At 29.4% G+C, this 15,298-nt stretch overlaps 1 protein-coding gene across 2 annotated transcripts in view; it reads left to right on the top strand.

Annotated features, from left to right (window-relative positions):
- LOC145296059 (trafficking protein particle complex subunit 9-like) overlaps positions 1 to 15,298 on the top strand; it is a 165,830-nt gene that overhangs the window by 55,200 nt on the left and 95,332 nt on the right. The window contains exons 1-3 of one of the 2 annotated variants that reach the window (XM_080142127.1): positions 5,337 to 5,592; positions 5,883 to 6,227; positions 7,380 to 7,906. In XM_080142127.1, the coding sequence (XP_079998253.1) occupies positions 5,922 to 6,227; positions 7,380 to 7,906 (833 nt within the window). In that variant the 5' untranslated portion in view covers positions 5,337 to 5,592; positions 5,883 to 5,921. Of the gene's footprint in view, positions 1 to 5,336; positions 5,593 to 5,882; positions 6,228 to 7,379; positions 7,907 to 15,298 lie in introns of those variants that run through there. The other variant, XM_080142126.1, reaches the window with a different exon arrangement.

Raw genomic sequence — 15,298 nt, 5'->3', positions numbered from 1 at the left:
GATGAGCATTGTTCAAATGTTGAAATTCTAAATCGATATTTATTTTTTGTATAAAAATGTAATTTTTAATTATTTTTTGGGTGATGGGGGGGGGGTATTTTTTCTGTTTATTTTCTTAACATCTGTTGACAAAAAATAATTTGTACATTTTCTTCATTCATTTTTTTTTTAAGAAAAAAAAAACAACTTCTGTTTACAAAAAAAAAATTACTTCTAATTTCTTAAAAAAAAACAAACAAACAAAAACGTAAGTTTTCTTGAAAAAAAAATGTACTTTCACCAAAGAATTTACGGTAAAAAAAAAACAAAACTTTTTTTGATAAAAAAATTGCAAACAAAAATAATAAAAATAAATAAAACTATACTAAATGCCACTTTTCTTTAGGAAAATAAATTTATATATATATATATATATATATATATATATGGTAGGTTTTTGTTATTTTTTATTTATTGTATTTTATTTTTTTCCAGTTTGTTTGTTTGTTTTGAAATTCGTCTGCATTTGTTACTTTGCTTGGCTTAATCCGGTGACTCCCAGTCGAGCCCGAATCATAATAGATGGAGAACCCAGAGGATCTGGGCTATATTCTGCAAGGATACAAAAAAAATATATATATATGCGGGATGTTCATTGTACAGGTTGGCCGATAAAAAGGGTGCTTCTTCATTATTGTAGCGAAATCTGACAGCCAAAGAGTTAATTTTTGATTAAAAAAAATCATGATAGCTACTTAGATTTTTGTCAATTTCAACAATAAGCAATGTGATCTACCCAATTGTCATGTCACAATTAGTTAACGGAAAAATGATTTTGGCTATGATTGTTTTGTTGCATGACAAACAAGGAAAATAGCTAAAATTTCTAATTTCTTCAAAAACTATTTTCTTAAAGAATTAATTTTTACCTTATCATTTTTCATAAGTTTTGGATATTTTCATCATTGCGACATGGTAATTCAGTAGATTCTATTGGTTTCACTTAAAAATCAGTATTTTGATTTCCAAATTTTGCTATAATAATGAAGAAGCACCAAAATGTTTATGAATGTTCTTATTAATTATATTTGAAAGCAATATTTTTTTCTCCAAAAATGTGCAAAAATAAGGATATTTATTTAAATAAATAATAAGTTTGCCAAACTATTTCCCTTTTGTAAAACTTATCCTACAACATTTTTACATTTTTTTCTTTCTTAATTATCATTGGTTTCCCACTTTGTTGGTTTTCAGTTTTCTTTTCAATTTTTCCATCGATTTATTTTTGATAAAACACTATACTTTCATATAAAAAAAAATTGGCTAAATTCGTTAATTTACGAGATTTTCCAGTGCATACTCACATGCACGTCTATAGTAAAATTAAACCCTCTGTCAACCTCAGGCATAACGGGCAGTGAACATGCATTGGATGATTTCAACGAAGATACCATTTTAATTTAAGATATTGCACTTCACAATTTGTTTGATGTTTGCAACAAACATTAACAAGGCTAAGAGACAATTTTTACATTTGTGTAACTTACATCTACACCCTGATTGCTTCTCACATGGACATATGTTGCTTGTTCTACAGTTGGATAATCTCTACATCTGCACAGAAAAGGAACATTTCAAAATATTGTGTATCCACAAATATTGAGAACATAAACATAAGAAACATACATTTTGCCTTTTTTGTTTTGTGTTCATTTATACAAACTGAACCACAGCAACACATGGCCGGGTACAGCTGGTATATTTATAGATATGTTATAAAATATAATATATAATGTTAAAGATATATAATATATTTATAAATATGTTATAATGTTATATATATAATGCTTCTAAACTTTTAGTAAAGATTTGCTAGAAAGAAGTTTTAAAACCGGAAATAATTTTCTATTCAACATTTTAAATGCTCCAAAATTCAAGTTTTGAAGATTATTGAAGTAATTAAATTTTTTTGTTCAACTATCCAAAAAACGGTGTGTGTGAGGGGAGGGGGTGTAAAAAATCTGACTTACTTACAAAGAAACGAAAATACATGGTAGATTTAGTTTCATAATTGTTTAAACATTTGATTTTAAAAAAAAAGACGTTCAGTTTTTCCTTATTTTATTTTTATTTCAATAAATATTTGATTGAAAAATAATTAAATGTGTAATCATCAAAGTTATCACACATGTGAAGTTGTCTCGGAATTTTATTTTATTATCACTCATAACAGATGATGATGAAAAAATAATAAAAAGAAATCTTATCATGCAGGAGATGATGATGATGATGATGATCTATTATGAAAGAAATTTATGTGCAGCAAATGAGAAAACCATTAAATTGAATGTATTTTTATTTTCCATTGATTCTTTGCTATCAATATATCTGTTCTTTTCTGTGTTCAATAACTAATCATTTCTTCATTTTTTATGCATAGTCTGACTTTGTGCACATCTTTTGTCACAAATCAAATTATGTCGGAGAGGGGGGGGGCGCATTACCGACTGTTTTCATTGTTGTATTCTAATTTACGTTTGTAATGTGAAGTTGAGTGATATTGGCAGACGACCATTCAATCAGTGAACTAGCAGTCTTACAAATAGCATCAGACATAAATCTGGCACCAATAATCACATAATCAGAAATCACATTTTATTTATAGGATTAAAACGTTTACATTTTATCTTACTTTAATGTTAATGCTTTTTATGAGCTGAAGAAGCAAGTCTATTTCTGCTTTTATTATTTTTAAGACATTTTTTAGTTTCAAATTTAAAAAAGAAAAGGCTTGACTTCAAAGCAAAAAACAGCTCACTTTTGATATTTAGATATAAAAAGTATAATTCAAATTTTTTTTAGATGGAAGACGTCTGCTTCAATTTTTTTTTTTTTTTTTTTTTTTTTTTTTTTTTAGATTAAAGACGTCTGTTTCAAATTTGTTTAGATTGAAGGTGTCCATGTCAATATTTTTTATATTGAAGGTGTCCATGTCAATATTTTTTAGATTGGAAGGTGTCTATGTTATTTTTTTTCTGTGTTTCAAATTAAAAAATGGGTGGAGGGCTCTCCACTTCACATTTTTCGATGAAAAGAGCTCGATTTCAAATTCAAAGTATAATCATAGAAGTTCAGCTTCTGGCAATTTCTAATTGATTATTTATTTATTTATTTATTTATTAGATTGATTGAGATGAAAATCGTGTAGCATTCACCTGCTATTAATAATAAAGGCAATAGTGTTGAACTCATTTAGTTTTTTTAATCAGTTTATTGAACGATTATATGCATGGGGATGTTGTCCAGCAATCTTTACTTGCACTTTAGTTTTTTAAATATAAGCTTTTAAAGTTACATTTATTTTGAATGTATAGTATGGTCATTAAATTATTAATTTTCTTATTTCTGCTAGTTTACAATGTTTCGAAATTGTCAACTATTAGCAAAAGGTTTAAATAGCTGACTTGTTTATTTAGAAACCGAAATACATTCTTGTGGATTTAATTTTGAAGTAAAATTAGTTTTTATTAAAGTAGGATTAAAAACATTTTTTATGCTACTCAATTTGTTTTTTTTAAATAAACATTTAATTAATATTAAATTTTAAAAATGTGTGTAAGCCACATAGGAATAAGGTCACATGCACGAAATTATCTCCCAATGTTGTTCGTATGAAAATGGAAAGCTTAAAAACTATTTTAAATACATTATACATTTAAAAGATGTTTAGTGTTATTGAAAGTTTGATTTGTCTGTTTGGGTCATTCAATGCGGAAACACAATAGCTATTGTCAACAATTGAGTAGGATTAGTTGAACATAAGAACTATTGTACTCATAGCTGGAGAGGAAGTGGGTGTGTGTGTTTAAACTTAGCCCAACTGTATTAGTGTGCAATCGAACATAGTATAGCCTAACTGTTGAAGGGGATGTTTTAAAAAATAAGTTAAGATCAAACTCGTTATTATGAATCGACTAAATGATGCCGATTATTTAATTGTGTAATATTATCAAGAACAAATTGTAATTGATAGTAAGCATAAATGATATAGAATGAATAGTCAGTTAATTGGATGATAAAAATCTACTTTAGGAAAGAGAAACATTGTACTATTTGTTGGTGAATGCAACCATAAAATGGTGTCACTCGTGATTTAATATTTAAAATTTAGCTTTATTTCATGAGTTCTTATATATGAAATAAAAAGTAGCATTTCCCTGTTGGCAAGAATATCTTCCATAAGAGAAAGTACTTAAAAATATTTTGGCAAATATTGGTCTGTGTACTGAAAAAAGCAAACATTTCTTTTCAATCAATTTTTATATAATTTCATATATATATTTTTTTGTGTGTGTGTGTTTTTTGTTATTACTATCATCATAGTCAGTCGGAGGACCGTTCATTCTCGTAGTCGCATGTCCTCTTTATGACCAATGAACACCATTAAGAAAAAATCTGAAAGAATTCTAATTAGAGTAATTTTTTTTTTCATTTTACCACTTAGTTTTCCCTTTTTGCTAAGCGATTTTGATCACTAAAATATATCATATTTTTAAACCTGTTTATTATTAAGACAAGAATTGTGGCAACATTGATAAGGTTGATTTCTGGTTTGATTCCTATCGTTAAAAGTCCAATTTTTTTTTCAATTTCTTTTTTTTTTACATTTATTTTTAAATCGTGGTCCCCTTCCTCTCTAAATTTTTTATATGTGAAACAATGTAAAAAATTACCTAACAATTAACATTTTTTTAATATTTAAGCTCTGCCAATTTTTAGACTTTTATTACAGCCCCACCCCAAGAAAAACCTATGTAGCACAAAAATACTCTTCACCTCAACATACATTGAAAGATTTTTAATTATTTATAAAATAAATAATTAAAAAAACTGATAAACTAATATTTTTTTTAACATTCACTGCTTTTCTTTTTCCATGTTTTATCTTCTATAATTTTAATCTATAACATCTGCTCCCCCCCCCCACCTTTTCGAATGTTTTAAGTACAGAATATACCAAAACACTTGGCATATTATTACGATATCGAACTTTTCAAACAATCAAACTAAACACATTAACTAATTAAGTAGTGTTTTTATTTTTATTTGTTTGGTTCACTTTTTTGCTGCAAAATATCTTGAGTATCAGAAACAGGTTTTCCCATATCTGTTTGCATGTTTCTTTCTATATAAATTAACAGTTATAAGATGAATACAATATTTTCAAACAATTGCCAGTAGTAAGAAAGAGTACTGCAGGATGGTGCATAAAAGGCTCCCATTTGTCGAGTCGGCTGTGGTAGCAAGACCAAAGGTGCGGCAGGTCTCAATTGGTTGGCTTCTATCGTTTTTAGTTTATTTATCAATTTCCACAACCTGTTCATATTCATTATTTTTTCTTTTTTACAATGACTATGCAGTGTTGAGGGAAATGTTTCTTGAATGTTTGTTCTTTTTAAGTATGAGTGAGACATGTGGTGGTCACCAGGGTCACTTGTGGATTTTTCTTTTAGGCATACGTAAAATATTTTCCAGTATTGTTCTTGAACTCTTGAGGATTTTAAACCATTCTGCCTGAGTTGTCACAGAGAGTAATGGAGTTCTTTCGGAAATGTTTGTATCAATATATTGCCAACAATAGCTACCATTTTTTGTCTGATATAATCCTTAAAATCCATTAAAATGAAACTATTTTTATATTCTCTTAAGAAATATAAACCATTTTTATCTCAATATATTATTTGTTATTGATCCAAAATGTGGATATTTTCATGCCTCCTCATGTATGTTTTGTAGATTGTTAAAATGACAGATTTGAAAACATTTGTACAAATTCTTTTCTTTGTTTTGTTTTTATATCATTCTGATATTCTTCTTTTTCTTTTTTTTTTCTTCCATTTCAGTACTGAAGATGTTAAGATGATCTTCATTCGACTCTTAGGATGAGTTGCATAGACTATTCGCAGACAGCCGAGAATCACCAATGTCTGCTTATCCTTGTGAAACATGTTGGTACATTGCTCAAGACAAAAACATTCCTATACCTCTGGGAACGGATACGTCGCATATCGATGGTGCGGATCCCCAACCAGCAGCGTACAATTTGGCTGCGGTACAAACGAGCGTACCCAGTTGACAACAATGAATGGGGCGATTTCCAGGCACACAGAAAAGTTCTTGGACTTATCTGCATTGGTAAATGCCGTAACATGAAGGAATTTGAAGAAATCTTTGAGAGTTACAAGAAGGTAAGTACTTCATCTAATTTGTTTTTTATTCTTTATACGCACTTAATTATTATCATGGTTTTATTTGTAGCACAATTTCCTATCTACAAGTTAGTAGCTTTAATCGAATTCTCTGGAAGAAACGCAACTGAAGACTTTGATTAGAACAATGGAGCCAGACATAAAGCTGAAGGCTGTTTTCTAGCATTTTTCATGTTTTTTGCTGGAACTGAGAATGGCTGAAATCTTCCATACCTCTGCTGCCGATTGGCATGGATGAGCTGCTTTGATGCAGGACACAGTGATTTCATTTAGATTCAGTTCAATCCAGTCTGGTTGGATACAGATACTATTCTTAACCCACCATCTCAAGCCACTGAAAAGCAAAATTGTGCAAAGTTTCATAAAAATCTGGATGCATAGATAAACATTTTTCTTTAAATAACATCTCCAATATGATTTCCATCATTTAAAAGCATGAAATTAATGCAATAAATCCACATTACCTTCAATTTTAGCTCATTCTTCTCTTCTTCATTGAACCAAGTGTATTAGATTTGTAATTTTTTTTTTAGTACTCTTTCTTGTTTAGTATACCCCAGAAAAAAGAAATAAAAAGGACTTAAGTCTAATGAATGAGAAGACCACTTCACATCTGTGAAAGCCAAAATCTTAGTTTAAAATATTAAATTTTCTATCCCATTTAATTAAGTGAAAAATATCCAATTATCCTAAAGGTCCAGACTTTATAAGCATCCTGCAATTTGTGGGCAATATTGTTTGTGTTTAGGTGCTTCACAAGCATCATTTCTGGAGTTTATCCAATTTTGGAAATGTGCCCTCTGGAACTTTTATTATCTTGCTTTGGCATTTTGTTTGATAAGACTTCACATAGAAGTACTTTCTTTTCATAAAATCAAAAAAAAAAAAAAAAGTACTAAACTAAGTTTCTAACTATTTCTCGTTTTATTCTTCCTTTTTATATATTGAGGTGGGGGTAGGGTTGTACACAAATCTAACAGAAATTTTAATGCTTTGGAAATGAACAAAAGCATCATAAATTAATAATCAAAAAGTGTATTTATTTTTTTATAAAAATAAAAACATTAATTTTCACTTTTTTTTATTTTACATTTTTGAGGGAATCTAATTTTCTGTTTTATTTTTCATTAGATCAAGGAGGATTATGCAAATACAATCTTCAATTCTCGCCTTATTCTGTTTGGAATGAATAGAGATGGAACCCCACTGGAGGAAATTTATTCATCGGACACAGATAACAGTCCAAGCACAAGCAATTCGCAAGATTCTAGCCAAGCACTGGATGCTGGGAATCCATCACCGACGTCAGATAAAAGTCCTTCTCCGGGCAGTGATAAATTTCAGTTGGACAATTCTTCCTCATCTCCTAATGGTACCAAAAATATTGTCAAAGAGAAAGATTCTGATAATAACAATCCAAAAACTCGAACCCATTCGAAAAGTGTTCATAAAGAGAACACTGGTGCTGAAGTTGTGTTCTACCCAGACACAGACGGCATCATTGATTTAGAAGAAAGACTACGTGAACTAATTATCTCTTTGTTTTTTGTTTTGGAGGGTAAGCGATTAGATCGTTCGTTTGAAAGGACAGAAAAATTACAACTCTTGTGTGCCCCTTTTGAAAAAAGAGATCTTCAAGGAATAGACACAGATAGCAAGTAAGTAGATGTTCTTTCCTTTACATGCACATGTGCATCTCTTAAAGCTGCTATGTTTGTTGGGTAACCCTGCTTAACTTTTCCTTTGAAGTCATCTCATATGATTCATTCTGTCTATGATGTCACTACATGAGCATAAAATGTCTGTATTCTTTTTCTTTTTCTTTTCAAGCCGTAACTTTGAGAATATTTCTTTTGTGCCATATCAAATAAAACAAGAAAAAAAGGGTGATGCTGAACATGTCTTTTTATTAATTTTATGGCCTTGTTTGATGATACTAAGTATATCATCTCACTTTTTTGTTTTTATTTTCAATTTGTATGAATAAATTTTTTTAATTTAATAAATATTAAAGTCATTTTTCTTTGGTTTATAGACTACCAAATACAATGTTAATATCTAATTTTGTTTTGACATGATTATCTGCTTTTAATTTGAGTATGTTTGAAAAAAAATTTGTATTATTAAATTTATCAATTACATACCTAATCTTATGAGTATTTTATTTTTTGATTTATGATATTTAGATGAGGTTGTAGATTTTCTCTTGAAAAAATTTTTTTAATACCAGAACTTGTGAATAAATTGAACTAAATTTAATGTTTTGTTAAGTGTTTTGTGATTCACTGATATTTGTTCATATTTCAAGTGATTTAACAAAAATTTGACAAATGGAGGTTGGCTGTCTGTCTTTGTGTAGCTGTTCATGGAATTGGCATATCAAACATCCTTTGGATTACCTTGATAATTCCAATGTATTAAAAAGTCAAATATATGGCATAATCATGTTGATACATCAGTTCTCATTAGATCATCAAAGTTAAGCAATGTTGAGTATGGTCAGTAACCATTTGAAAATACCAAGTGTTGTGTGTAGAATGTCAACATCTCTCTGCAAGAATTTCAAAAACCTAATTTTGTCATCTCTCCTAACTGGAATATACATGTGATTGGGGACTGCTTGTGAATTTGATATTTTCTAGACATATATATATATATATATATATATATATATATATATATAATTATACTAGCAATGAGTGCCCGGCGTTGCCTGGGTGTTTGGAGGTGTATGCTGAGCAAAAAAAAAAAAAACACAAAAAAAATGGTAATTTTTTTTTAAACTTTGACCCTTATTATGACCCCTTAATATTTATTGTTTTGGGCTCAACTCCAGTTATTAAGTTAGATCCATGTCCAAGGAACCTATATCTAAAATTTCAAGTGTTTAGACCCAAAATTGTCTGAGAAGTTTGGTAGAGTTCTCAAAGATCAAATCATTGAACTTTGACCCCTTAACAGCAAAATTTCTGGCCGAAACCCGATCACATCGATTTTCCCAAATATCAGTACCCTGTATATCAAATTTCGAGTCTGTAGACTAAAAATTGACAATTGTTGGGTAGGGAAATGTGCACACACACACAGACATGTTCACTTTTATAGATATATATACATACACTCTTCAGAATAAAGTTATTGAACAATCAGCTGGTATGGAAACCTGTGATTATAAGATTTACAAAATATTACTGGCAGTAATATTCTGTAAGTATTATCCCATCTAAATAAAAATTGCTTGATATACAAGATAGAGCAAATAAATTAAATTATAGATTCAATGAATTTCAAAAAACCCTTTTTTGAAGTGAAATGTTGAAGTTTCATATCAAAGATTTTTATTATTCTAAGCAAGACAAAGAATACTTTAGAAATTTTATCTCCTTAACCTATAGGGTTTCGATGTCTACCATCTCTTCAGAGGAGAAAATATTAGCAAATATTTATAAAGGTATGTACCCTATTTGCTTAGAATAATAAAAAGCTTTGATATGAAACTCAAACATTTCACTTCAAAAAGGGTTTTTTGAAATTCATTGAATCACTATAATTTAATATATATATATATATATATATATATATATATATATATATTCAGTATTCAGTCGAACAATAAATTTTGATTGTAAAGTTCAACTTACAGTTTTAATGTTCTTTCTCATATATATATAATTAAAAAGTTAAATATTGATATCATATAATCTTTCACTATTAATGATAACAGCACAAAATTATTATTAGTCAAATAAATACTATCACAGACTATGGGATCATCTAGACAGAGTTTAAATTCTATTTGGTCTATTCTGCTTAATTATGTAATTTTGTACTACTAGTGTTAAGACTAGTATTGTAATATGAGAGGTTCTGATGCAGGGTGGTCACAGATTATAAACCTGGTCAAGGGCATCTCACCTCCAAACCACATATGAAAAGGGAAAAATAAATTGAGAAAAGAATAATAAAGGTAAAACAAAAGGATTATTTTGGAAAGAGATTGGAAACCAAGGCATTCCTTTGTCTGTGATTAGGTCGGAAGAGTGAACAAGAGAATGTTATTAGTCTAAAAGAAATTTAGTTGGAAATTTCGTCCAAAAATAAATGGCAAAACTAATGTAAATTGACGCGAGCCATTATATAACAGATGATGTGTCCTGAGGAAAACAATCTAGACAGTATAGATAGTAGTTTAAAATCACTATGTTTGAAAACCAAAATTTTATCTTATTAAAGGGAAATAACTCTTTTCAATAAAAATGGAAACTGTAAATGATATCAGGAACATTGGATTTGTACAAGATAATAAAATAGAATCTGATTGTGTTAAAGCATGAAGCTGCAATTCATCCTAACTATGTGTTAATAATGACTTTTTGTTCACTTAATCTTAAATGATTCCAAGATTGTTGATATGCTGTAAAATAAGGAAAAACCACCATTAACGATTACTAAACTACCACCTTACATTCATTAATCCTTTGTCTTGAGTGGCCTTGGGCATTTATAAGTGCTGACTCTCTTGTTAAATAAAAAAAAAAACAAAAAAAAAACACCATAAACTAAATCAATATTATTCCATTATTTTATTGGCAACAGATTCATTTATAAAATTTTTTATTTTTTTTTTATTTGTTAAATGTAAATCTACTAAATTGTACTGTTATACTGAATATATAATTTGCATATAAGAAACATTTAAACATGGAATTATTTTAGTCTAGTATGGCTATCTACCATTGCTCAGGGTGCTGAAAAAATAGTATAATTAAAAAAAACTGACATTTTTTTGTTTAAAAGTACTTTCTCATATTTTCTTCTTTTGTATATAATTTTGTGCTATATTTCCTTTTTATTATGAGTATAAATGCTACAATATTTTTATTTCATAAATAAATGGCATTTTCTTAACAGACGATAATTATAAACAATTTCTCGCTTATTCTCTTTACTCTTTCTTTTTCTCTCTTTCACTATATGTATCTTTTTTTTTCTGTCTCTTGTATTCTCTCTATTTTTTCACTCTCATATTCTCTTTCTCTCATTTTCCTTTCCTCTTTTTGTGTTGCTTATTTTTCTCACTCTCTCTCTCTCATTGTCTTTCTTTCTCACTTCCCTCCCATTCTCTCTTCCTTTCTTTCATTCTCTCTCACGTCACTATGCTCTAAATAAAATGTTCTGTTAGATTTATTTTTAGAACAATTGAAAAAAAAAGTAAATTGCATTCAAAATTTCTGAACATGCATGAATTTGGTTCCTGTTGACCCTAAAATTAAAACACAGAATCCAGTAAAGAAGAAAAAATAAATTTGAAAAGATTTAAACAGCGTTTTTTTTATTTTTATTTTATTTATTTTTTATTCTTTTTGTTGTCTTCTTCAGTGACCTTCATGCTTTTAAGAAAAGGTCACTGTTTAAAATTAAATGTATGTAATGTGTTTATGCATAGGTTTATTTCATTTCGTAAATGTTACAAGGTTGCAACATTTGTTGAAATTCCTTTCATTTTTTTTCTTTTCTATGGACATATATTTGCATGAGATAATTCTCAAACTGAACATTTCCTATTTCTCTTGTTATTTTTTTATTTTTATTTTTATTTTTTTTTTTACAAAGGGGCTACATATCAAGGGCCTGAGGCCACTCCAGGATCAAGGTTAATGTGTCTATTGTAGTCATTGGGACAGTAGCATAGTAATCATTTGTGGAAATTTGGTATAATTAGATTATTTGCAAGGACTTGTTTACATTGGACTTGAAGACAACAATATTGAAGTTAGCTGGAAAGCAACCAGTGTTTAACAGATGGGTAGTTCTAGGAAAGAAAATTTGTTCATGGAATCCACATTTAGATTTATGCACTGAGATAGGCTTCCAATGTCTCTTTTGTGGGAAAGAGATTGTAGGTAAGAGAAAAGGGCATCTCCTACTAGATTGCAAAGTTGGTTTTGAACTTTGCAAATTTCAGAGAGTTATTATTCTAATTAAATGGTAGCCATTAAATGTTTATATAATATTTTTCTCTAATAGTCCCTCTTAATATTTATGTTTATATAATATTTTTCTCTAATAGTCCCTCTTAATATTTATGTTTATATAATATTTTTCTCTAATAGTCCCTCTTAATATTTATGTTTATATAATATTTTTCTCTAATAGTCCCTCTTAATATTTATGTTTATATAATATTTTTCTCTAATAGTCCCTCTTAATATTTATGTTTATATAATATTTTTCTCTAATAGTCCCTCTTAATATTTATGTTTATATAATATTTTTCTCTAATAGTCCCTCTTAATATTTATGTTTATATAATATTTTTCTCTAATAGTCCCTCTTAATATTTATGTTTATATAATATTTTTCTCTAATAGTCCCTCTTAATAGTACAAATCTTGATAAAAATTATTCTTATTAAAGTCTGAATGACTTTTCAACTACATTTCCTTTAATATAACTGTTTGGTCATCATAACACTTTACTAAATAGTTTTGGATTTTGAAAAAAAACAAAAACTTGGTTCAACCTCAAGTATGTAAGTGAAACCAACAAAACTCTCATCTCTTGAGAAAGGTATTTATTAGTGCTTAATATCTAGAGAAGGAGTGTCTAATAGTGCTTAATAAAGAAAATAAACTCCTGGCACATTAGAAAACATCTTTTAAAAATGAATCCCATAAATAACTCTCATTTTAACAGACTTAGAATAATAAGTGTTTGATTAGAGTTGTGTGAACTATTGATAAAGAGGATCGATTTTATTTATTGCATCTCTTCCCACCCTTCCCAACATGTCCTCCTTCCCTATGTTTAAAAGATAGCACTCTTTATCTTAATGCCTCATAAAATAAATTTCATAGAAACTACACAACAATGAATTGTAAAATCCTAAAAAAAAATAGATTAATGGTAAACGTTTGCCAAATCAAATCTTAAGAAAACAACTCTTAATTTCATTGTGAATAAAAATCATTTGGAAGAAGATAATCATTTTTTTTCTTCTAAAGGCTTATATCTTATATATCTTGAAAGCACAGAATGTGTAGTTATGTTTTAAAAAACTATACCATATCATTTTTCTGAATTTTTTAGATAAGGAATGATTATTTGGATTATTCAGACTACTGTTCTCATCTTGATTGTTATTTTAGCAATGTTTCAGTCGATGTAAACTCTGGTTTTCTTCAGGTGTATCTTGTCAAACTTTGGAATTTGTACAGAATTTTGAACAGAATTCAATCTACACGAGCCGGATGCTCTAATGCCATCAACCATGACCAAGTACAATTCTTAAATAATTTGCAATTGTATTTTTAGTATTATCCATATATAACTTCCAGAAGAGTGTAACTTACAATTGAATTTTACCAAGTACCTTATCCATTATGCCACGGATTCTTGCATTGTGAAAATAACATTCAAGATGAGAACAGTAATCTAAATAAAATGAATTGCATATTAATTCTTCTGATTGACTGTAATTTGTAATTCATCGAGCGACTCGTGTCTTGGTAAATTTCTGTCTTTTAGTCTCACTGTTGTTTTAGCCCTCTCTCTTTAAATTTTACATTGTCATTTCTTATCAAGAGGTAAGAGAAATGAAACCACATTTGTCTATGTTGATAGTTGCTGCACATCCAACTTTTGGATAGAAATTAGTGATCATGTGCAACATCGTATTGATGAGTATGATAATAAGAATAATTAATAATGATAATCATAGACAATAATAGATTATGCAGCAGTCAATTAGATGTTGAACGACTTAAAAACAATTAGTTTATTTTCTTCAAAATGATTTCTGTTCTCAACGTATGCCCAAACAAAGTAGTCCAGCGGGTTCAGGTCGGGGGAGGAGGAGAGCCAGTGAGAGAAGGATATAAAGTCGTAGCACTCTTTCTGAAGTTAAGCCTGGATCTCTTTGGACTTGTGAGCCGGTGCCGTGTCATATTGCCATACCCAGGGTCTGCCAGCGCCCACCTGATTGCACCAGGGGATCATCACACTCTTCAGCACATCCAGGTACACTTTGGTGCTGACTTTCAAGCCGACTTCAAAGATGTGAGTGAGCATGATGTGGCCCTCACTTGAACGAATACCAAAGACCATAACTGTAGCCGGAAACTGTTTTCATCACCTTTGCCGCATCCCTGTAATTTGTGGCAATCCACCAATGCATTTTGAGGATGCTGGCAATGGTCCTGTTGTCATAACAGTAGAGAGCATGAGTTGTACATCACTTAACATTGTATCACTTTCTTTGAGACATGATAAAAGGCTCCTATCGCTCTTGGGATTTATACATAACTGGCCAACTAGTAGATGGTGTGCAACAACAAAAGAAAACTGGTTTTCATAAAACAGAAATGGAATCAGGTCATCTTTTCTAGGGCAACAATTTTATTGCTCCACCCTGTATTATAACGTTAGAATGTATTCTGTTTTTGTTAAATTCTTTAACTTTGCAATCCTTGCAAAAACATTATCAACCAATGTCAAAATTTTTTTAAATTATATATTAAACAATATATATCACAAATACTGACCCAATGGTTCATGGATGGCCTAGTTTTCCTAGTATTCTAACACTCCAAATTTAGAAACTGCATTCAGAGCTCTTAGCAACTTCATCATCATTGTTGGCTTAACATCTGTTTTACACTTTTTTAGAAGTAGGCTTCCAAACTAACCTTTCTCTAACCAGGTCTTTATTTATCCCTCTTTCTAAGTCTGTATTTAAGAATCACATTACACATTCATTATATCATTCTCCTATCATATCTCTTCATGCAACGTATGTCCTCAACCTTCACTGATCAATTTTCACTTCCATACATGATCAAATTGCCTTATAGACACTCTCCTTGGTTGCTTTGTTGGTTAGTGATGGCAGAATTCTCCAAACTTTCTCCATCCACTTCTAACCCTTACAATCACACTAGCATCTGCCCCATACTATGCTCCAATGATATCACCAATCATTTCTCCATACTTAATGAGATCAGAATAATTTGGTAGTTTAAAAACAATTCTAATTTTATGCTATGTTATTT

The sequence above is a fragment of the Euprymna scolopes genome, chromosome 16, assembly GCF_053919585.1.
Source record: "Euprymna scolopes isolate OS-2025 chromosome 16, ASM5391958v1, whole genome shotgun sequence".
Classification (NCBI taxonomy): Eukaryota; Metazoa; Mollusca; class Cephalopoda; order Sepiida; family Sepiolidae; genus Euprymna; species Euprymna scolopes.
Note: the sequence above shows the minus strand (reverse complement) of the source record. Positions and strands in the feature narration are given on the sequence as shown.